Below are 23,327 nucleotides of genomic sequence, written 5' to 3' on the forward strand. Positions count from 1 at the left end.
TCAAAATAGATCAATTGAGATTATGTAGTCTGAGAAATAAAAAGAGGAAGAAGAGGAAAAAGGAACAGATCTTAAGAGACATCATCAAGTACATTAATTTATGTATAGCAAGTAAAGAGAAAATGACAGAAAACTAAAGAAATAGCCAAACTATTAAAAAATCAAGAACAATCTACATATTTAAGAAGCTCAATAAATTACATGTAGGATGCACTCAACAAGATTCACACCAAAACATATCATACAAACTGAAAAGCCAAGAACGTGAGACAGAAATGACTCCTAGCAGACAAAAGATCTTAAAAAAATGGTTGAATTTACATCAGAATCCATGATGGCAGTAGGATGATATATTGAAAGTGCTGAAAGAAAATTGATTACCAACATCCAACAAAATTGTCTTTCAAAAATGAAGAAAAAATTAAAATATTCCCAATAAAACACAACTTGAAAAAACTTGCTGCTAACTTTCTCTAAAATAAATATTAAAGAAAGTCTTTTGAATTGTAAGGATGCCAGTAAGTAATTCAAATGCACATAAAAACTAAAGAGCACCAGTGAAGGTAACTTTATAGTTAATCATAAAAGACACAGTAAATATTTTTGATAAGATTTTCTTCCTAATTGTTATGGATTAAGAACTGGTGGTCAACTTAATGCCAGACGGAAAACACCAGCATGGTAAGCGAAGATGCTCCACCTGAGGAAAGTTGCTAGCATAAATAGGTGGAGACAGAGAAAAGAGTGTTAAGGCGTTAATGCGTTGTTGCATTGAGGCATTGTGGGTTCTCCTATGAGTTGCTGTTTGAGCCACTGGTTCACCTGGAGACGCTTTAGTCCTCACATCAAGCATTGCTTTTTGGCTCCGGAGGGAAAGATGTATGCTGCTGCTTGGTCTCCAGAATGAACTCGTCAGGCTGGCTTCCTGGCATGTACTCGACTGTGCTTGGTGTGGGAGGAACTCGGGGCCTCCATGTCGCTGAAGATGGCTGTGGTGCCTTTCAGGACAGCTTTGGTTCTCTGTTATGTGACTTCTCAGCTCCAGCGTAGTACCTTCATCCCACCAGCACAGCTGCTTCATTCTGCTGGCATGGACTTTCTAGCTTCCACCGCTGACCTTTGGGCCTTCCTGGCATGGATCCATAAAGAGACTGGCATGAGTCCTTCTTGTGGGCTCTGGATTTCCAGTTGGACTCATGGGAGGCATTGTCATGAGCTCTGAGTTTTCATCTGGACTCATGTGGGACACTGCTGGATTTAGGCCCTTGACTAAACATTCTATGTCTTTGGTGTTTCGGATAGATTTCCTGCATTTTCTTGTGTTAACTCCCAGTGACCATTATAAAAATAATATTATAGCCTTTTACTGTTTTGCTTCGTTTAGTTTTGTTTTTCTCTTTAAATAAAAAGATAAAAAAAATAATATTATAAACTCCATGTTGCTTCTAGTTGTTCTCCGCACAATCCCTAACTACAACACTGATTTAAAAGACAACCATGGGCCTAGCAAGCACAGGGTCCTCAGTTCAATTTCTGGTACCAAAAATAAACAAATAAAAGACAACTGCATTAAGCAATAATTAGAAACCTGTTGGTTACATATAAATGAATAGGTGTAATCTGTAACACATAACGAAGAACGAAGAATGAAGTTTACAGGAACAAAGTTTTGATAAATGATTGCAATTCAAATGGTACTAATCCAAAACACACTGTAAATTAATATGTTAAATGTAATTCTCAGGGCAACCACCATTTAAAAAGCAAAGCAAAACAAATGAAACACTAAAAAAGAGTTAAAATGGTGTACCAGGAAATATTCTATTGACACAATAACAGAGGATGTAAGAAAACAAAAGATAACCTCATCTTCAGCAGAAAGTTCTTCTCCAGGGACCCTACTTAATCCCCTACTTATGAACTTTAGTAGCACTTATCACCATCTGATACTTTTTTCCTCTACCCAGTAGAATTTAAGCTCCAATAATAGGGCAAAGGCTTTATCTTGTTTATAGTGCTTGATAGCACATGAGGTGCTAAATAAAATGAGTAAACCAAAACACTACTGGTAGCAATAGCCTTGTAAGAACAGAAACAGCTTTCCCATTTTAAGAGCAGCACTATGAGAAAGTATACAGTTTACAAACTTGGCAGCAAAAATATAGAGCACTCGCTCCCTATCTGAAGGGTTTCAATTTGTTTCCTGTTACATAGGGGCTAAAGACATAGGGTGGGTCACAGACAGATCGGATAGGGTGGAAAAGTTTACAAAAGAGCCAGAAACTTGGGGCTGGGGATTTAGCTCAGCGGCATAAGCACCTGGCTTGCAAGCAGGCAGTCGTGAGTTTGATCCCCGGTACCGATAAAAAGGAAAAAGACAAAAAAAAAAAAAAAAAAGAGCCAGAAACTCTGGATGAGTGTTGAAATTAATATCTCAGTCAGATCCACATTCTGGTGTATTTATCGCATGAAACTGCCCACCAACAACCCATGCATTCTTATAATTTTTAAAAGTATTAAAATTTAACAGAATCAATAACTCAATGACCTCAGATTGAGTAAAGCACTAAGCAGATGAAAAAGGGAAGAACCCTAATTTATCCATTGTATTATCAGTAAAAACCAGTTTCAAAGGAATGTAAAGCAGGATTTCAAAGAAATATTTATGCACCTATGTTCACAGCAACCTTACTTACAACAGTTAAAATGTAAAACCTACATGCCCACTAACGAAAGAACAGTTAAAATATGATATATAAATACAATGGCATATTATTCTGTCTGAAAAGGGTTATTCTGACACACTAGTTGTGACATGTCTGAACTTTGTGTAATTAATGCTAAGTCAGAAAAACAAAGAAAAGAAAAATACTGCAATGACTCCAGGTATTGAGACTAATACCACTAAAGTGTACCCTTAAAATGGTTAAGACAATAATTTTATGTTGTTGCATTTTGCCACTTTTTTTTTTTTTTTTTTTTTTTTTGGTCTTTTTGAGATAGCATCTTGCTCTGCAGTTCAGGCTGGCCTTGAGCTCACTTTGTAGCCCAGATTGTCTCAAATTTGCATGGGTCCTCCTGCCCAGCCTCCAAAGTACTGGGAGCCACTATAAAATATTGAAGAAAAATTAAGTCAGGCTGAATCATGGACATACTGCAAAACCTACAGCCATGTTTCTAGGAAGACAATCTCCTTCTCCCTCACTAATAGCCAGGATTACTGACATGTGCCACCATACAACTGCTTTCAGAAACTTTTTTTTAATTCAGAAGGAAATGGTTTTACAAACTTAAATTTTAGGTAAATAGTACTGGAAAGTTAAAAGAAAATATCTTAAAATAGACCAAAAAGAGAAGAAAATGGAAAAAAAATTTAAGAAAACAAACAGGTGTCTCAACATCGTCTAGCTAGACCAGAAGTACTCTTAAGAACTTGGAACCTCTAGAAAGAGTAGTGCTACTTTCTATGGGGGGCAATCTGGAAATCTCTTGAGACACATGTATGCCTGTAGTAACCCTCCCATTGAGAAACAGTGATCCATGGATTAAAAGTATTCTCTCTGTGCTGGAGATACTATGCATTTCTATACTGTAGAAAAACAAGATAAACAAACCACACCTTACCATCACACCCAACTAAAGACTTTTATTTTAAAATAATGAAATATATATCAGGAAAGTTTAAAGTGGTTAGACAGATAGCCTAGGAAGAGAATTATTTTGTCTAAATATTCTACTAAGTGAGTAAAAGTTAAGTATAGTACCTCATAAAAGTAACATGATTTAAAAATGAAGCTAGGTGTTGTGTTGCACAATTGTAATCCCCACTATTCTGGATACTGAAGGCAGGCAGAACACACATTTGAAGCCAGTCTGGGTAACTCTGACCCTGACTCAAAATTAAGTACCACACAGAGAAAAAAAAATAATTCCCTTGTGAAACTTAATTGTGATAAAAGTAAATGCCTACTTTATAATATTTTCTAAGTAATTTTGAGAGGATAAAAAGAAAAAGTTGCCAAAGCCAGGTATGACAGTGCATGCATGCCTGTAACCCCAGTACTCAGAAGGCTGAGGTAGGAAGATTGCCGGGGTTCTAGGCCAGCCTGGGCCACACAGTGAATTGAAGGCCAGCTTGGAGTTGCCACTAAATCACCAGTCAAAAACCACTATTTAAAAATATCTGTACTTTTTCAATGTACTTTTTTACACAGCTGTTAGGTGTGTCTAGTTGTCTAGTTGCACTGTCTAGTTGTTAGGTTTTCTTCACAAAATTATTCTTTTTGAAGGGGGTGAGCATTAATCCCAAGCATCAATTCATTTTCATTGAACTGTGATTTTTTCTAACACAGCATTTACCTGGGCTGGGAGGGGAGATAAATTATTTTAATGAAATAAAATCAGGAAGTTTGGTTTCATTCCAATATCAAATGAGTGGCTGAGGAAGAGTAAATAGCATGCTCCTCATACATTATCTCCATCCTGTGGGCTTTCTCACCTAGTAAATACCACAAAATTTACAAGTATACAGTTTAGTAGGGCGGGGGAGGGGGGATTAGCTCATCAGCGCAAGCACCTTCCTGTCAAGCACAAGGTTATGAGTTCAATCCCCAGTACAAAAAACAAAACCAAACCAAGTATACACTTCAATGAAATGTTCTCAGCACCTTACTTTACTGATATTTAGCAAACATCTAATATGTGCCAGTGGATATATATATACATGAGTGCAAAAGGGTGGGGGATTTAATCTCTCTGTCTCGAACTCTGAGTGGTAGGCATACACTTCCTGTAATCCCAGCACTCCAGAGGTCAAGGCAGAAAGATAAGACCCTGTCTCAAAACAAAACAAAACTAAAGCATTCTATGACTCTTAATCTCAGATTTAAATGAAAGAAATGAAATACATAAAAATTTTAAACTCTAAACTTTGTACAACTGGTAGTAATTGCAACAAAAGTCAATACAATTACAAGCAAGCAAAGCTGGTTGCTCACACTTTTATTTCTTTTTTTTTTTTTTTTTTGTCTTTTTCCTTTTTATCAGTACCGGGGATCGAACTCACGACTGCCTGCTCGCAAGGCAGTTGCTTATGCCGCTGAGCTAAACCTCCAGCCCCTTTTTATTTATCTCTTCTTGAGATAGGGTTTTCACTTTGCAGTTCAGGCTGGCCTTGAACTAATAATAGTGATCCTCCTGTCTCAGCCTTCCAAGTGCTGGGATTACAGGTATGCACCACCATGCCAGCTGCTCACACTTTTAAGAACAAAATCACAATTTTAAGAAGCTATAGGTGTTTTGTGAAAATTTAATACAATCATCCCAGTATCAGTGTCCTTTAAATCATTTACAGCCCATCCACACAGAATATTATGAAACTGTCATAAAAACGGGAGGATGCTGTCTTATTTTACAGGTCTGAAATAATCTCCCGGATATGTTAAATAAGTTAAAGACCAACAGTTTACCACATGTTGCATCAGAAAGGAAAATAAGTTAATTCATAGTTGTTTATATCCATCTACAAAGAAACACATAGCACTAGTAAAAGTGGTCAGTGGTTAGTGGTTAGTTAACATTGTGAAGTTGAGAGCAGGCAAGATCATGGTGAATATGACTTATTTTTGTACACATGCATATGTGCATGCACATGCATGGGGGAGATGTTCATTACCTACCCAAAATACAGTTTAGGGTTTGGGATTTAGCTCAGTGGCACAGTGCCTCCCGGCAAGCATGAGACTCTGAGTTTGATTCCTGCCCCCCCCCAAATACAGTTTAAAAATTTCTTAATCACCTTTTTTTGCGGTGGGGGGAGGTATTGAGACAGGGTCTCTTTTATGTAGCCCAAATTGGTCTTCAATGCCTGCCTTGGCCTCCTCATATGTTAGAGGGCTCACACATGCAACATGCCTTGTTGCTACAAAATGTAGATCAGAATTTTATTTTTTTTTTAAGTCGGTACCAGGGATGGAACTCACGACTGCATGCTTGCAAGACAGGCACTTCTGCCGCTGAGCTAAATCCCTAGTCCCTGGATCAGAATTCTTAAGTGTCTTTTTACAAAGTGTGTCTAGAGATGGCCCAAAATTTCACCACAAATCTGTGTTTATAATTACAGCCCTTAATTACTTGCCTTTTAAATCTTGTTTTACTGAGCCTATCCATTAATCATTTGTTTATGATTCACAACCTAGTTGGCTCCAATGAACACAAAGCAGAGGGTATTATCTTGAGACTACACATTGGGCAAAAAATATCATCAGCTTCTAGCTTTATTTCCCACTGTTTAGTGTTAAGTGAAGTTACTTAACCTCTCGTCAGTGTTTCTTTCTCTCTAAAATAAAAATAGTACTTATGGGGGCTGGAGATTTAGCTCAGCGGCATAAGCGCCTGCCTTGCAAGCAGGCTGTCGTAAGTTCGATCCCCAGTACCGATAAAAAGGAAAAAGACAAAAAATAATAATAATAATAATACTTATAACACAGGATCGATGTGAAAATTAGAATAATTCAAACAGAGAAAATATTCATTAAGTGTTAACAATTTGCATGCCTATAATCCCAGCACTCGGGAGACTGACAGGAAAGACTTGCTAAATTCAAGGTCAGCTGGGCTACAAAGTGAGTTCAAGGTCAACCTGAACTGTACAGAGACCCTGCCTCAAAAAGACAAATATGTGCGTCAATACACTCATACATATACATATATAAATGTTAACAAGTGTTAGCAATTCTCTATATGGACATGTAATGCTTTCATCTAAGTAATCCACTGTATGACTCAATAAAATCCAACAAAAAGTTCTAGCATATTCAAAACCAGGAAATTCCTGTCAACAAGTGGTTTCACTGTACCAGGAAACACAAAATTAAAAGCAATGATAAAAATAAAAGTGCAACAATACAAGAATGTGCAGTGCAAATCACCAATTACAAAGAAAGAAATGATACATTTGCTGAAACTTAAAATACCAGTAATAGCGGGCTGGGGGTATAATCCTGTGGTAGAATGCTTGCCTAGCCTGGAGTATAATCCTGTGGTAGAATGCTTGCCTAGCATGAGTGAGGTCCTAGGTTCAATCTCCAGATCATCTCCCCCCCACCCCTGTGCATGTGCAGGCACACATGCATTCGTACAAAAGAAAAGTGATATATTTAGGAGTAATGACACACTTTTAATACCAGGTACTCCAGAAACTGAGGCAAGCAGACCAGAAGTTGGAGGCCAAGATGTGCAACTGAACAAGGGCCTCTCTCAACATTAAAAGGGAAGAAAAAAAATTAAACAGTAATATGTAGCTCAGTGTAGAGTACTAGGTCACCATTTGTGAGACCCTAGGTTGAGTCCCCAGCAACATACACACAATAACTCTTTAGCCATGCGGCTTATTGGTTTATAGAACTGGGTGGTAATCACAATTGTCAAGGAAGCATTTTAGAAACACAGATACCACTTTAGAAGCTTAATCACAATGACCAAAGATGGAACCTAAAAAAATCAATATTTTTAAAGCATTTTAAGTGATTATAATGGTTGATTAAGTTTGGGAGCCATTACAGATCTCACTCCTTAAAATCAGACATCTTAGAAATATCCCTAAATTAAAAAAAAAAAAATTCCCTAAATGTAATCACTGCTTTTGTAGTTTCACTGAAAGGAGAGTTTAAAGCAAGGTGATATTACAATTAGTCATTCTTTTAGATTAAGTCATTAAGGAACATTTTAAAGTAACAGGTGTTGGAAGTAATAACAGGTAAACACTAAGTGCTATTTAATAAATACTTATAAATGACTGAAATATTATCCAACATTATCCCATTCAAAAACAATTTCAGGGCACTGGGGATTTAGCTCAGCGGCATAGCACCTGCCTTGCAAGCAGGCAGTCGTGAGTTCCATCCCCGGTACCAATAAAAAAGAAAAAGACAAAAAAAAATTTTTTAAAAAACAATTTCAGGAGGAAAAACTACAGAAAAAAACAATTTTTAAATGTGCAGAAGTTATAAACAGATCAATCACTAAAACAAGTAACTAAACATTTAAAAAAGCTGCTCAACATACCACAGACAGCTAAGTTAGTTAGAAATATTATAGACAGTCAAACAGGGTTGGGCCCTGGAGAAGTCAATGCAGAAAAAAACTGTAGTTGGAGACACAATGACTAAAGCCCAGGCTTCAAGAAAAAGAACTTCTGAGGGCTGGAGATTTGGCTCAGCGGCATAAGCGCCTGCCTTGCAAGCAGGCAGTCATGAGTTCGATCCCCAGTACCAATAAAAATGAAAAAGACAAAAAAAAAAAAAAGAAAAAGAACTTCTAACTCATATATTTCCACTAGGGCAGCAGCAATTGATACTCCAAATAGGCATCAATCACTTTGGGGTGTAGGACCAAACCTCCACCCCACCTTCCAAAGTCCTAGTCTGTCTCAACTGCACTTGCTATGGACTTGCTTCCCAATTTGATCCCCACTTAATCAATATTTACCCAAGTGACTATACTTGCAACCTTACTGATTCATCAATCTTGTCCATCTCATAACTACCTTATAATCTCCAACTGGATCAATATTACTAACCAATTGTACTTGTACTGATTATAGCTCTGTCCCATCTTGAACCCTGCCTCACCTTGTGGCTTTGCTCAAAAACAACACCCTAAAGATCAACAGGCAACCCATTTTCTAGGCTTCGTTCTGCCCCTTTTAGACAGAAGCTTTCTTTCTGTCAATAAATTCTACTCTTAACCTCCACTGTTTATTCCTCGATTTTAGGAGTACACAAACAGCATTTCAGATCTCTAGCAGGTTGGGGGTTTCTTTTCCCTATATTTAATGTATTTCATTAAGAAACATGCAAATTAAAAAAACTAGACATCACTACAGACCTATCAGGAAAATCTGAACACTAGCAGCAACTCCAAATTCTGCGTACGGCCTTCAAAAGGCACTAATTGCTGGTGGAAATACAAAATGATACAGTCACTCTGATAAACAGTCATAATTTTAGACAAAACTAATGATTCAGCAATCAATCTCCCTGGTATCTGTCCAAATTATTTGAAAACTTACAACCACACAAAAACCTGGTATATGAATCTTAAATAGTTGCTTCATAAATGAATTGCCAAAGCATAGAAGCAACCAAAATGTCCCTCAAAATGTTAATCAATTATGGTACATTCACAATGAAATATTATTAGGCTCTGAAAAGAAACTATCAGGACAAACACACACACACTAAACCACAGAGGAAACTGGACAAGGTGGCATTAACCTGTAATCCCAGCACTTAACAAGGCTGAAGCAAGAAGATCACAATTTGATCACAATTTGGGCAATTCTGAAAAATAAAAACTTTAAAAATGTGTGGGGAGGGGTAGGGATTTAGTGGCGTAAGTGCCTGCCTGGCAAGCGTGAGATCATGAGTTCGATTTCTGGTACCAAAAAAAAGGAAAAAAATGTGCTGGGAATGTAGTTAAGTAGTGAAGCACCCTGGGTTTGATCTCCCAGTACACCAAAAAGAAAAAGACACTATCACTGTGTCCAGATGTCCCACCAAGCCTCATACAGTTATGGTGGGGCAGGATTTTCATAGATGGCAGAATCTAGAGTTTGTGATGGATGCATGGTCCAATTCAGCAATATGAGTGTGAGTGCTACACCTGCCCTAAAGCAGAGAGCATGCATATAGTATAAGGGATACAAACAGGTTTATTTCTCCCTCCCTTGTTGATTTGCTAGTCTGCTCTCTTCTACTGTTCTCTTCTACCATGCCACCCTGCCTTAGAGCCAGCCAATTACGCATTGAAATCCCTACAAATTGTGTTAAAATAAACCTTTTCTCTTTTAACTCAGTGGTACAGTGCCTGCCTGGCAAGCATGAGTTTGATTCCTTGTAACAAAAAACTAAAATAAAATTTAAAAATTCACAACATCATTCATTATGCTGTACACAATAATGCCAATAAATACAAACCATCAAACAACATAAACAAAATGCAGTATGCCTAAAAAGATACATAAATCAGGCATGGTGGCAAATGCCTGTAATCCCAGAATTTGGGACAGGCTAAGGCAGGAGGATCATTGAGTTGAGATCAGCTAGGACTACAAAGCAAGCTCAAGGCCAACCTGAACTGCATAATGAGATCCTATTTCAAAAAGACAGAAAAATAAAAATAACGATACACAGTATCAATATGAGATGGATAAACCTTGAAAACACTATGCTAAGTATATGAAAATGCCACATATTATCTTATTTATAAGCAATGTCCAGAATAGGCAAATCTCACAGACAGCAGATTATACTGGTTAGCAAAGGAAGGAATTGGGACTGTTAATTGGTAGATGGTCCCTTTATGGGGTGATAAAAATGTTCTCAAATTTAAACAGTGATGTCCGGCACAACATAGTGAATATACTAAACCTTAAAAAACTGCCTTTTATGTTGTATGAATTATATCTCAATTTCTTTTTTTTTTGTACCAGGGATCAAACTCAGAACCCTGTGCTTGCAGGGCCAGCGCTTATGCTGCTGAGCTAAATCCCCAGCTGTATTTCAATTTCTTAACTTTTTTTGTTGTTGTTGTTTTTGGTTTTGGTTTTTTGAGATGGTATCTCACTATACAGTCAAATCTTCTCACCTCAGCTTCTCAAATGCTAGGGCTGAGGAATGGACCACCACATCTCGCATCTAAAGATTTTTAAAACTGCATGTGGTCCTACTGAATGAGTATACCTAACCACTAACATCAAACAAATGCTAACATCACAAGATAGCCAGTGTTATATACCTTCTGATAGAAGACCACAACATCACCTGGGAAAGTCTAGCCTTCCACCTCTCTCTCACAAAAGAAAAAATAAACCAATTCTGATCAACCATCTAGATTCAACAAAGGTTTCAAAAACAAACACATATTAAACCATACAACTGGGAAGTGTCTGCAAAACCCAGATTCTAGAAACTTTTAAAGGAATGCTGGCCATTGGATTTCATGTACATTGGAAAAAAAAAAGGAATGCTGGCCTGATTTCCATAACACACACCTGACAAAAATGGAAAGGGTCCCAATCATAATGAGTTATTTGGTTCCTTATTCAAGCAACCTGGAAAAACTGCAAATCTGGACACTGAATTTGGGTAATAAATAAACTCCTAATTTGCCTTAATCTGGTACACAACAATATTGCAGTCGTCTTTCGAAGTCATTGAAAAAATTAAGTTCATGAACCGACGTACCACTGTAATTTGGGATGAGAAGCAGTGGGTAAAAGACCAGGTAAAATAAAATTGGTCATGAATAGTTACTATTTAAGACGAGTTACAGATTGTGGTGAGTCACAATACTATGTGATTTATGTACATTTGAAATTCTCCATAATGAAATATTAAAACAACATCATACATAATACTATTTAAAGGATAAACTTTAAAAAAGAAGGACTGGATGGAAGAAACAAATTATCCCAGAAAATTCAGAAGACAGAAATACCCTGAACTAGAAGAGTAGTAATAGTAAAGTGAAAAGAAATTAAATTACGGTTACTTCCCTAGGTGAGTGGTGGATCAGGCGTCATGAACAGTCTAGACCAAAAAAAAAAAAAAGTTTTGAGAGAGTTTTGCTATGAAGTGCAGGCAGGCCTTGAACTCACATATATAGCCCAACCTGGCCTGGCCTCAAACTTGAACTAATCCTCCTAAGCCTGTGCGGACTGCAGGAAATACTGGCATGCACCACCAAGCCCAACCTAGGCAAAATATTTTTACTCTTGTAAGAGAAAACAAAATAACAACAAACCTAGGAAAAGCTTTACAGCTCTCACTGTATATGTAAAGGAGATTATAATCTTCCCCAAATTAAAAATTACTTAATTAGAATCTACTTTAGGACAGTGGAGCTACATACAATACCTGGCCTATTCTTTGAATCACTACAGCTTAGTTCACATACTTTCAACAAAGTTCTTCCCTGTTTAGAGCTTCTTCTATTGCTGTTGCTTCCAAACAATTTTCTTAATAGTCAGGTATTTCTTATATTCAGATCTACTTGGCCATGGTGATGGAAGCCTGTAATCCTACCACACTGGGAGGCTAAAGCAGGACGATCAAAAACTGAAGTTCAGCCTGGCCAATCTAGTGAGTTAGCAAGATTCTGTCTGAAAATGAAAACCAAAAGGGCTGGAGATGGCTCAGTGGAGCGACCCTGGGGTTCAATCCCCAGTAGCACCAAGAAATCTAAAAGCATACTTTTAAGGAGCTTGAAGAAGAATTAAATAAGGTACATATTGAAGAACTTACAATAGTGTCCAACTGATAACTCTGCATTCTGAATTCTAGTATTCTGGGAAGATAAGGATTGCAATTTTGAGTCCAGGGCAGGGAACACAGCTCAGCAGCACAGCGCCTCCCTAGCAAGCATGTGGTTGAGTTTTATTTCCAGTAAAAAGAAAAAAATCAAGTTTGAGTCCAGCCTTGGCAACTTAATAAGATCCTATTTCAAAATTTTAAAAAATTTTTAAAAAGGAGTGGATGTAGCCTAGTATGAAGGTTTGATAAAAAAGTGTTAATAAACACAAATACTAAAAACCCCATTATATACAAGTTTCCCATCACTATTCTCTCACCATCTGGTTAATTTATCATCTATAGTATTATTTCGAGCTCCATAAGAACATGGTCTTCATTTTATAGTTATACCCAGTACCCAGCAGAAAGTAGTACTCAAATATAGTCACTGAAAAAATAATTATGCTAGAATCAATGAAACTCAGATATTGAATAGGTGAGGGCTCACTGATGAAATATTTAGTACCTCATGTTTGGAAAGCTAGTAATAACATTAACAGTAACAGGCAATAAAGAATGAACAAGTTAAATGCATTTTGTCAGGGGAAAGAGGCAACCATTTGAAATCAACTGAATAGATGTACTGAATTTGAGGTAAAAAAGTTAAACAGGAAGTTAGAAATGTGTTTCAGGCATCAGGAAGCCAAAAATGTACTGGCTAAGAACGCAGCCTCTAGAGGGAGGCAGTTTAGTTTTAAATCCCAGTGATTCTGCTGCCTTCCAACTGCATGATCTTGGGCAGATTACTTAACCACTGGAGCCTTAATGTTTCAGTAGAAAGAGGAGGCAGTTGGGCCAAATTTACTTGGTTGTTTTGAGGATTAAACTGACAAACACTAAAGCACCAAACTAACAGCAAACAATAAAAGTTACAGATTATTAAGAAAGTAAAAAGTTGCCAAAAACTGGATTTCAGACAACATATACAATGAAAACAAGAAAAATAGAACCCCAGTTAATAACTGGGAACAAAGAAAAAGAAACACTTTTTTTTTTTTGTCTTTTTTTTTTTTATCCGTACCGGGGATCGAACTCAGGACTGCCTGCTTGCCAAGGCAGGTGCTTATGCCACTGAGCTAAATCCCCAGCCCCCAAGAAACACTTTTTAAAGTAATAAGCAGATCATAAGGAAAATGGGGAATAAAGAGGGTGCCAAAGCAAAGTATTCTAAAGAAGAAATAGCAGTACAAAGTACAGGTTAAGTAAGTACATGACCACAGGATCTAGCAATCTGAAGGTTTATCAAGAGGAAAAAAAGTTTCTACAAATGTTCAGAAAAATGAGCCCATTTATGCCTGGAGTGTAAATTTAAATTTTTACATGAAATTTACATATGGTACCTAAAAATTTTTAAGGAACAAGAATTTGTAAAGAAAACATTTTATTAAATTCAGTTGTCATGGGCATTTAAAAAATGGAATGCTAAGCATTTAAAGGTTAAGGGGAACAATAGAACAAAAGTGCAGATTATCGAGGGAGGTTTGTGAATAAGTGGAAGAGAAAACTTTAAAATCCACAGTGGTGTGGTGGTACACACCTGTGTTTCCAAGCACTCAGGGGGCCAAGGTAAGAGGATCACCTCACCGTGATACAGGGGGCTCATTCAAGGCTACACAGTGATCTCCTAAACTCTCAACTCCAGATGGAGCATTCTTACTGTTTCCCAGAGCTTCAAAAAGAAAACAACTGAGTATGGTACAGCACACCTGGAATCCCAGTTACAGGTGTTGCTGAGGCAGGAGGATAGTAAATTCAAGCACAACGTGAACACCTTAATGAGACCCTGTCTTGAAATTTAAAAAAAACTTTTAAAGGGTTACAGATACAGATTAATGATGGAGCACCTGCCTAGTGCACACGAAGACCTCAAAAAGAAAAAAGAAAAACCAAACAAACTTACATTTGTAAAGTCGATTTGAAAGTTTATTATTGCCATCATCGTGAACAGGAAACAATAAAAGCAAAAAAGGTATATAGGCTTGAACTCTCAGAAACTGATGATGTATTTAGTGAGCCACAGCCCCAACACAATTTTTAAAAATAAATGCTGTACTAACTTCTCTACTCAAACAGAAATTGACGTTTGCAGCAATGTATTTGAAAGCTGTATATCAGCAACTATATAAATCTTACTACATACTTTAGGGTAGGATATACACAAGCCACAAGCAAGTACACAATACACAAGTAGACTTAAGATTACTGAAAAGTGTATTTTTTATAGCCCAACAGAACGGCAAACCACAATTCCAAAATATTAAATTAACCAAACATACGAAAATATCTAAGTATTTTAGTGAGGCACGTCTGTAATCCCAGCACTCTGAAAGGCTGAGGCGGAGGCAGGAGAATTTCAAATTTGAGGCCAGCTTGGACAACTTAGCGACTTTGTGAGATCTTGTCTCAAAAAAAGTTTAAGAAGAGGACACAACTCTATGCGACAGTCCGAGGGTTCAATCTCCAGTATGGGATGGGGGTAAGTAATTAAGTGTTTTACTTTTTAGAAGTTTAACTTGACCCACTTTATAGAGTCAAAAGTTTACTAGTTCAAAAATCAACTTGTAAAGACTAAAGGATAGTCTTCCTACATGAATTCAATTTTTCTTCTTTCAACATTCCATCGTTCCTAACTATTCACCACACGGTTTTATAAGACAATTTACAAATGCTAGTTACATCCTAAATATAAAGCAATATGAAGAACAGGTGCAATACTATTTAGATGCATATTTTTTCCTCTAAGCTTAAATTTGTGCCGGAAAGGAATTTAAAAATATACACAAATGACGTTCAATAATCCTTTCAAAAAGATGCAACAATTTTGAAATCCAAGATACAAGCCCTATACAACTGTGTTCCAAAGTTAGGTATCGCAGCCTATCAAAAGTTCACATTAAAAGCAACGAGGTCTACAGCACTCTACACAGAAAATTACAGAGTTCTCAAGTCTTCGATTACTAAGTACATTTAACTTTGCTTCATGAGTAGGTATCGTAAGGGACAAAACGCTATACTTCAAACTAATGTTAATTCTCTTCTCAGTCTTTTCACAAATACCGCGCAGAGAATCTAATTTGGCTTTGTATCCATTAAAAAAAGAATTGAAGGAGGGAGGTCTAAAGAGTACCCTCTCTAGAAAGAAAAATTCAGTGTTCATGGCGTTGGTAAGTCAGTGAGGAACTAAAGGGACTCTACGTAAATAAAGCAGCATCCCAGGTGAGCAGGTACTCAAAGAGTTGACGATGGGAAGTGAAAACTTCACAGGTTTGCCGCAAACTCTACTGCCTCATAGAAGCCCACGAAAGGAGCGCGGCTGTCTAGGGGCAACTGCGTACCAACTCGCGTAGGAGGGGGGCAAAACAGGCCAAATCGGAAGGGGGGTCCAGGAAAAGTAGTAACATGCCCACTGCAGTCCGTCTCCTCGGGTTCCCGATCTCAAGAAAAATACACAAAAGCGAACTCGGTACCCTTCTGCCCCACGCCAGACTCCCAGAAAAAAGCTCGGCCCCAAGTCCCGGAGTCCGGGGAAGGCCGCCTCCGGAGAAGCCCCCGCAGACGCCATACTAAAAGTCAAAATGGCTGCCCCAAGGAAGCCCGCACCGCGTAGCTACTGAGGGCTGGGGAACAGGCGTCTGCGGGAAAGGGGGAGGGGGACTCGAGGAAGAGCCGTCGCGGGGACCGTCACCGCCCGAGTCGCAGAGGTAGGTCCTCCCCGGCCTCCCAAGACGCGGGCTCCGGCTGGAGGGAGTCCCGGCCCCACCCCCCGGCCGGGAACCCCGCCGCGGCCACTGTCCTGCATACCGACCCCGGCCAGGTACCTGTAGTTCGGCCCGCTCCACCTCCCAGTGCGCTCGCTCCATCTCGAACCGAGCCCACTCGTGCTGAATGTAGTGCAGTATCCCAGGAATAGTGTACTGCTGTGGCCGGGACAGCTCGGGGCCTGCTGGGGGACCCGCTCCCTCGGAGGCCGGAGGACCTCCGCCGCCCGCCGCTCCATTGCCCCCAGGCGAAAGACTCAGGTTCCCCCCAGGTCCCTGCTGCTGCCGCGGAGGGGCTGCCATCCCCGGGCCGCCACCACCGCCTCCGGCAAGCTCGTCCATTGTGTGTGGGGCCCCGGCCGGGGCGTAGGGCGAGACGCCGACTGCTAGGGCAAGGACCGGGAAGGGTGGCCCCGCGCCGACGGCGGGCGGAGGCCGGCCGGGAGAGGGGCGGGGAGGGAGGGGGTCGTTGCTGTGTGCCTGCCGTGGGTCAGAGCAGGGAGCTGCCGGCCGCCGCCATTACAGTCCCTCCTCCATCTGCCCGTCTCACTCACTCACTTTAGGGAAAGGGGGGCAGCAGCGGAGCGGGGGAAGGGGCAGGGTTGGGAAGGGGATAGACGTAGGGCTGCCGCTTCGCACAGCCTGACGGGTAAAGTACGCCGCTGCCGCCACTCGCTAGATAGCCAAATAGAGTCCGGCCTCACCCTACGCAAGCGCACTGGGCACGTAGTCTGCCGTCACTGGGGGCGGGGAGAGCTAGGGCCCCGCCCTCTCCCCGCCCCCATGCCGGTGCTGGTGCGCGGCGAGATTACAGACTGTGGTACTCAGACTCAGACTTTGGGGAGCGACTCGGCATGGGGCTGCGCGTTGCCGTGTCGTCTTGTAGGCATCCCTCAGGGGCTGCTTGCTACACCACGGTCTCTCGGTGATGCGCCTGCCTTTGGATCTGGGTTTTAAGCACTGCTTGTTTCTGGCTACGGTCTGTCCTGGATTCCTAACATTTCTCCTGCATTCCTTGCGTGTTTCAGGCAGTCCCAAAGGGTCGGACCTGTTTCTTTGCCTGTCACTTGCTCTAGCTCTGATTTGTTAGCACCGGTTTCCGGGATTTGGGAGGTGTTCTCTTTTGGCAGACAGCCCAGATCCTTCCGGACGTGGTGACTGATTCCTGGGCTCTGGCCCCGATTGTGTGCACCCAGCTGCCTGTCGTAACTTGTTCCCCTCTTTCCTCTTGGGGGATGGGTTGTGTTGTGTGAGTTTGATATAGAGCAGCAAGAGCGATTGTTTTTCTTTTTTTTGGGGGGGGGGGGAGAAGAGGAAGGGATCTTGAAATCCTTTAGATCCTGAGGATGATGAGTAGAACGAAAAAAGACAACTTTGAAGGAGGCTTGTTAAACCAACAACTTGATGTTATAAAACTGAATGAACTCACAATTTACCATTAATGGTAGACTGTTTCAAAGTAGGTTAGGTTCAATCCCCACAGTACCGCAAAAAAAATTTTTTTTAGTTTTGTGACCACAACGTGAAATCCTAAATAAACAGTTACAGATGTTTTACTGGATTATTAAATGTTTTTCGAGTGAAATAATATGCACGTTCCTGGAGCCCCTTCACTTGGGAGGCCAACACAAGAGGATCTCAAATTCAGGACAGCCCAGAGTACAGAGTGAGACCTTGTCTCAAACAAACAAACAAAAAAAAAAACCAAGTATGGTGGAGCATGCCTATCTGTAATCCCAGTACTCCGGAGGCTGAGGAAGGAGGATCGAAAGAAGTTAAAGGCTGGCCTGAACTACATAGCCAGACCCTTCTTCAAGCAAAAACAAAATAGGGAGGAAGATGGATTGAAACTGAATATTAAAGGTACAGGCAAGATACTTACTTGGTGGCCAACACCTGTAATCCCAGCACTGGAAGGCTAAGGCAGGTGGATCACAAGTACAAGACTAGCCAAGGTATCTAGTGAGTTCAGCCTGGATTAGCTGTAAAATGTTCTGTTGTTGGAATGTGTTGTGGACTACACACATTGCACTTGGTACTCATGATGGGTAGAAGGAAAAAAGAAGAAATAGTAGTGGAGTTTCTATGTAAGAATTGAGCTGTCCCTACATTGTCACCTACACTTTATCTAACTGGAATTTCTCCCTAATCTGTGGTTGAGTCATTTCCTGTGTTGTCTCACCTTTGAAACTTCGCATTTGTTCTGTCCTTTCATCAGTCCTGTTCATTTCTCCTCCCTGCCCACAGACTCTCCTATTCCCATGCCAAGTTTCAAGAATGCCTATTTTTATTTTTGTCTTTTTTTTTTTTTTTTTTTTTTTTTTTTGTCTTTCTCTTTTTTATCGGTACTGGGGATCAAACTCACAACCACACAGTTGCAAGGCAGGCGCTTATGCTGCCGAGCTAAATCCCAGCCCCCTATTTTTGTCTTTTTGAGAAAATGTTTCACTATACAGATTAGGCTAGCCTTGAACTCACAACAGTCCTCTTGCCTCAGCCTCCCATGTGCTGGCATTATAGGCATGTCCCACCATGCCTGACTCGATTTTTATTTTTTATTTTTTGAGACAGGGTCTCAATATGTAGCTCAGACTAGCTGCCGAGTCAGAATGTATCCCAGGCTGGTCTTAAACTCATGCCAGTCCTCCTGCCTCAGCCTCCTGAGTGCTGGGATTACAGGTATGTACCACTGCACACAACTTTATATCTTTGATCTGATTTTTTTCTTTTCCCTTAGCTAATCTTTCACACTGGTATACACTGGTATACTTATGCTATTTTTGAGCAGAGGGACTTATCATATTTTATTTCTATACATTATTACTGGCCACTTAGATTTATATGCTCAGGTTCATTTGCTTGCCTCCTATCAAAGCAAAGGGGGGGCATTTATTTTGGTAAAAGAATTTATTCAAAGCTAGAATCAAGGAGATGGAGGAGCCTGAGCATTCATGTCACCATTTCTCCATGTACAAGTGTGTTGCTGGGGAGAGAATACAATGAGCTAATAGGCCTGTCCAGGCTTACTTCACTCCTTTCTAGACCCTGCCCGCACCTTCCTTTCCTTGTGGAAATGAAGCTAGAGTTAGACCTCCTGGTACCAGTACCTGCTTATTCTGTCCATTCATCTGGACTGAGGAGAGATAGGGATGCCAAGTTTATGCTGTAGGCCTAAAGAATGAATTTATTTATTTATCAAATGACCTCATGCTTGCCAAGCAGGTGCTATACTGCTGAGTTATAGCACCAACCAGGCCTAAAGAATTTTAAAGCTAAGAACTCCAAAGGGGGAAAAAAAAAAATCTAACCTTGAGGTTCTGTTTTTCCATGTAGGTTACAGTGTTACATTAGCAAAATGCCTGAAGTCCTGCGTTTTTTCCTTTTTTTTTTTTCTTTCCCCCTTTTTTTTTTTTTTTTTTTTTTTTGTCTTTTTGAGACAAGGTCTGACCAAAAAGTTGAAGCTGTCTTTGAATCACTATGCAGCCCAAGCTGCCCTCTAACTTGCAGTAAACTTTTTGCCTCAGCTTCCTCCCAAGTACTGGGGTTACAGGCGTGCAGCACCATACTTGGCAATCTAGCCTTTTAAATAAATCAGGAATAGCAAACAGGCAGACACCTTCTTACCAGTTATTCCAATAATATATATAGAAAAGAGTCTTAACTGTCTTTGAGAATTACACTTTTGTAGTTATTCAACTAAATACACAATTTTATACCATGCTGACCATGCATTGCACCTGGCATCCTTCTGCCAAAGAGCTCACACCAACTTGTAAACACTAATTTAGGCACCATCCAAACCACTATCATCACACACACACAACACTAATTTTTGCATCATCTACAAAAGTTGTGATATATATGCGTAATCTCCTTGAGGTCCAGGATTTGGAGAAAGCTGAAATAAAGAATGCTTAGTTATTTTGTTTTATTTTTCATTAGTACACATTTGCTGTACATAAGCCCCTGGTTATTTTACAAGGTAACAGAGAGTACTTGCCACTTTTATATGAGCATACTCAAAAACAACTTCTCTCTCCACTATTTTGCTTCCTACTGTCCTATCAACGGCCATTTTACTGTGTCTGGTTCCTGAATCGTTTGCATTGTTGGTAGTTCTAGAGGGAGTCAGTTGACCGGCGCAGCCCCCCCCAATGAGACAGGAGACGCTTCAGGTAGTAACAGGAACTGCCTACTTTATTGTTGCGGGTTCTGGCTTATATATCTGACTGTGGCCAATCAGGCTGCCACGAGGAGGAAGGGCTGGAATGAGACGCGGGCTCTGGCTAATATACTCAGCTGTGGTGAATACGAAGTGAGCACGGGGTGGCTAATTTGGAGAGGGACGTAGCGCATTGCGGAAGCTGGCGTGGTCCTTAGTCCCGGGTGGGGTATGGTATGTTGAGCACCTGCGCCCAACAATCCGTCTCTCAGGAAAGAGCAAAGGAGAGGAGTTCAGGGTAAGAACTTTGAGAAACACTGACATATTCAAAACCAAAGGAGCACACCAAGTACAAAATGCGAGTGGAACAGAAAAGCTTAGACCTATGCCTAGGTTTAACCTGCCAAATGAGATTAAGATGTCCACTTCTCATTATAGTAATTGCTTGTGGCTAAGAAAACTACAAGAATACAAAGCAGGGCAGTGGAATTGTTCAGATCATGTACGGATACAAAAGAAAAGGGGAAAGACCTTTAAGGATTATATAAAATAGAAACCAAAACCTTTAAGAAACTCAGGATACTATGTAAAATTCTAGTCCAAGTTCATTCCAGAATTGTCTCCTGGATAGTATGAGTCAAAAAAAAGAAAGCTGTGATAATATTGTATAATAGCCAACACAGAAATGTCAAAATTGAAAAAGATTTTTTAAAAATGGATTGCCTGGAGCCAACTTCCTCCTGGACATTGGCTAAGCTTGAACCAGCAGGTCTGTAAACAGGAGGGCAAAATGACTGGAAAATGTGACCCAGTGGGAAACTGCCAAAACTTTCCAAGATAACAATTTAACAAGGTTGGAAATATGGTCTGTATCCTTTTGGAGCAGCAGGGGAGACTCTTCAAAAGAATGATACTGGACATGGGCACCTGGGCTGGGAATTGTGTGAGAATTCACTTTGAAGAACATTTTCTTGTTTATTCTCTGGTACTGGAGATCTAACCCAGAGTCTCACACCAGGCAAGTGCTTTATGATGAGCTACATCCTCAGCCCCTGGCAAAATGTTTTAAATTGGCAAAAGTTCACAAAAACATTTACAATAACAACATGTTTTTAAATCATGGTAACCTTTAGTTTTATCTTTCTATGCATAGGCCAGCCTAATGTACAATTAACCCACAAAAGAAATTGAATTCTTTAGATCATTTAAAAATAACTCCAATTGCACTTTGTTTAATTTTCTTTAGGGCTTAGTATAGCAATTGAATATTTTAAATTATATTGTGCATAGACTTTTGGAAGAAGTTTGTTTTCATTACTGGAAATTTAACCAGAGCTTCCCATGGAGCTACATCCCCAGCCCTTTTTTTTTTTTTTTTTTTTTTTAATTTTTTATTTTGAGACTGGGTCTCCCTAAGTTGCTAAATGGTCCAGGCTGGGTTGGAATGTGTGATCCTCCTGCCTCAGGCTCCTAAATACTGCAGTGACAGGCATTGCTACCATACCTGGCCAGTTTTGACATTTTTTTCTATTCAGAGATTGTGAGATATAGGTGAGTGTTAATTTAAATATGAATGTCCTAACAGGGACAGCTCTTGTGTGACAGCTTTAATCTCCTATGTAGCGCTTGTGGTTATACTTTATTGTGAAATTAAAAAAAAAAAAGGAAAAAAGAAATACTTCTGGGCAAAGGACAGCCAAATGGGCTACTTACAAACCTGTATTCTACCCTGACATCTTAGCTGAACCAGATTTCAGATACTTGTCTGAAACTTGCCTTCGTTGCCATTTGCCTGGTGGTATACTTTATTTTTTGGAAGTAGAAAGGAAGATTAGCTCAATTCTTTGAAAGAACAAATTAGACAAGCATTTTGAATGAGTTAAATTTAACCACAAATATAAAGCATACTATCACATGCAACAATTGACGTTTACTGCCTTAAATTTTCATGTTATCAGAGTGAGCCACTTCTTAGGCATATTAGGCTCCATGTTGATATCAAGAGAAAGTGATTTAATCTGTCAGAATTGTATCTTTTGATGTATTCCTGACCAAGACAGAAATTGCCAAAACATACATTTAGCTAGTAAAAGTTTTTATATAGAATAAAACTGGTCAGAGCTCAATTTACACTAGTAAACGGGGAGTAAAATTGTACATTCATGGTCTTGTCATAGCCATCACTGAGTTACTAGTCTTGAGGAGGACTCAGAGGTAATGGCATTAAATGAAAACACACATATGAAAGCCAGACAGGTTGAAATTGGGTCCTTCCTCCTCCATTTTACTGAGTGACCTTTGACGAGTATGTTTTCACATCAGTAAAGTGAGGAAGAAACAATCTAACTTGTAGGACTGGTAGGAGGACTAAAAGGAGTAGGTAAAGCATTCAGTACATCACCTACTAAGCTCTATGGAAACATTATCCTCTTACCCTGAATTGGTAAATTCAGTTGCTATTTGAACACAATCTTGAGAATTTGGAAGATTTCTGTTTCATCTACTTATTTATTTAATCGTGTATTTATATCAGTATGTAGTCATATATTTCATATTTTGAATTATAATCCAATATTATATTGTTCAAATTGTTCCAGATTTGGCTATTGGGAGCTCTTCCAGATTGTCTGACCTAACTGTCTGTATCTCTTTTTAACAACTTTATTAAGATATAATTCACAAGGCTGAGGATTTAGCTCAGCAGCATAAGCACTTGCCTTGCAAGTATGTGATTGTGAGTTCGATCTCGGGTACCAATAAAAAAGAAAAAGAAAAAAAAATGAGATATAATTCACAGACAGTTCACTGACTCAAATTCTATGATTCACTGGCTAGTCTGTGCTCACATAATTCTGCACATATCCCTACAGCCCCTCACTACCTAGATATCACCCTTTAAACCTTTACTCCCTAAGCCTGAATCTACTTTCTATCTCTTTAGATTGGGCTATTCTCTATAGTTGTTGTAACTGGAGTTATATGTCATAACTAGCTTCAAGATTCATTTTTTGTCTGGTCTATTTTTAATCTTTATTTAGATGTTCCTTTTACATA

At 39.6% G+C, this 23,327-nt stretch overlaps 2 protein-coding genes across 11 annotated transcripts in view; one reads left to right on the forward strand and one right to left on the reverse strand.

Moving 5' to 3' along the window:
* The window catches only part of Strn3 (striatin 3), an 84,148-nt gene extending 67,411 nt beyond the window's left edge, over positions 1–16,737 (reverse strand). The window contains exon 1 of one of the 3 annotated variants that reach the window (XM_063260784.1): positions 16,172–16,737. In XM_063260784.1, coding sequence (XP_063116854.1) covers positions 16,172–16,453 — 282 coding nt within the window. In that variant the 5' untranslated portion in view covers positions 16,454–16,737. The remainder of the gene's footprint in view (positions 1–16,171) is intronic. The other 2 variants (XM_063260694.1, XM_063260742.1) reach the window with 2 other exon arrangements.
* Positions 15,545–23,327, forward strand: part of Ap4s1 (adaptor related protein complex 4 subunit sigma 1) — a 96,470-nt gene continuing 88,687 nt past the window's right edge. For 6 of the 8 annotated variants that reach the window (XR_010051623.1, XM_063261079.1, XM_063261131.1 and 3 more), the window contains exon 1: positions 15,548–16,054. The gene's annotated coding sequence lies outside the window, so the exon portion shown is untranslated. Of the gene's footprint in view, positions 16,168–23,327 lie in introns of all 8 variants that reach the window. The other 2 variants (XM_063260963.1, XM_063260992.1) reach the window with 2 other exon arrangements.

Source organism: Cavia porcellus, unplaced genomic scaffold (assembly GCF_034190915.1).
Source record: "Cavia porcellus strain 051 isolate PalLab524CR breed Dunkin Hartley unplaced genomic scaffold, mCavPor4.1 scaffold_1, whole genome shotgun sequence".
In the NCBI taxonomy this organism is placed as follows: Eukaryota; Metazoa; Chordata; class Mammalia; order Rodentia; family Caviidae; genus Cavia; species Cavia porcellus.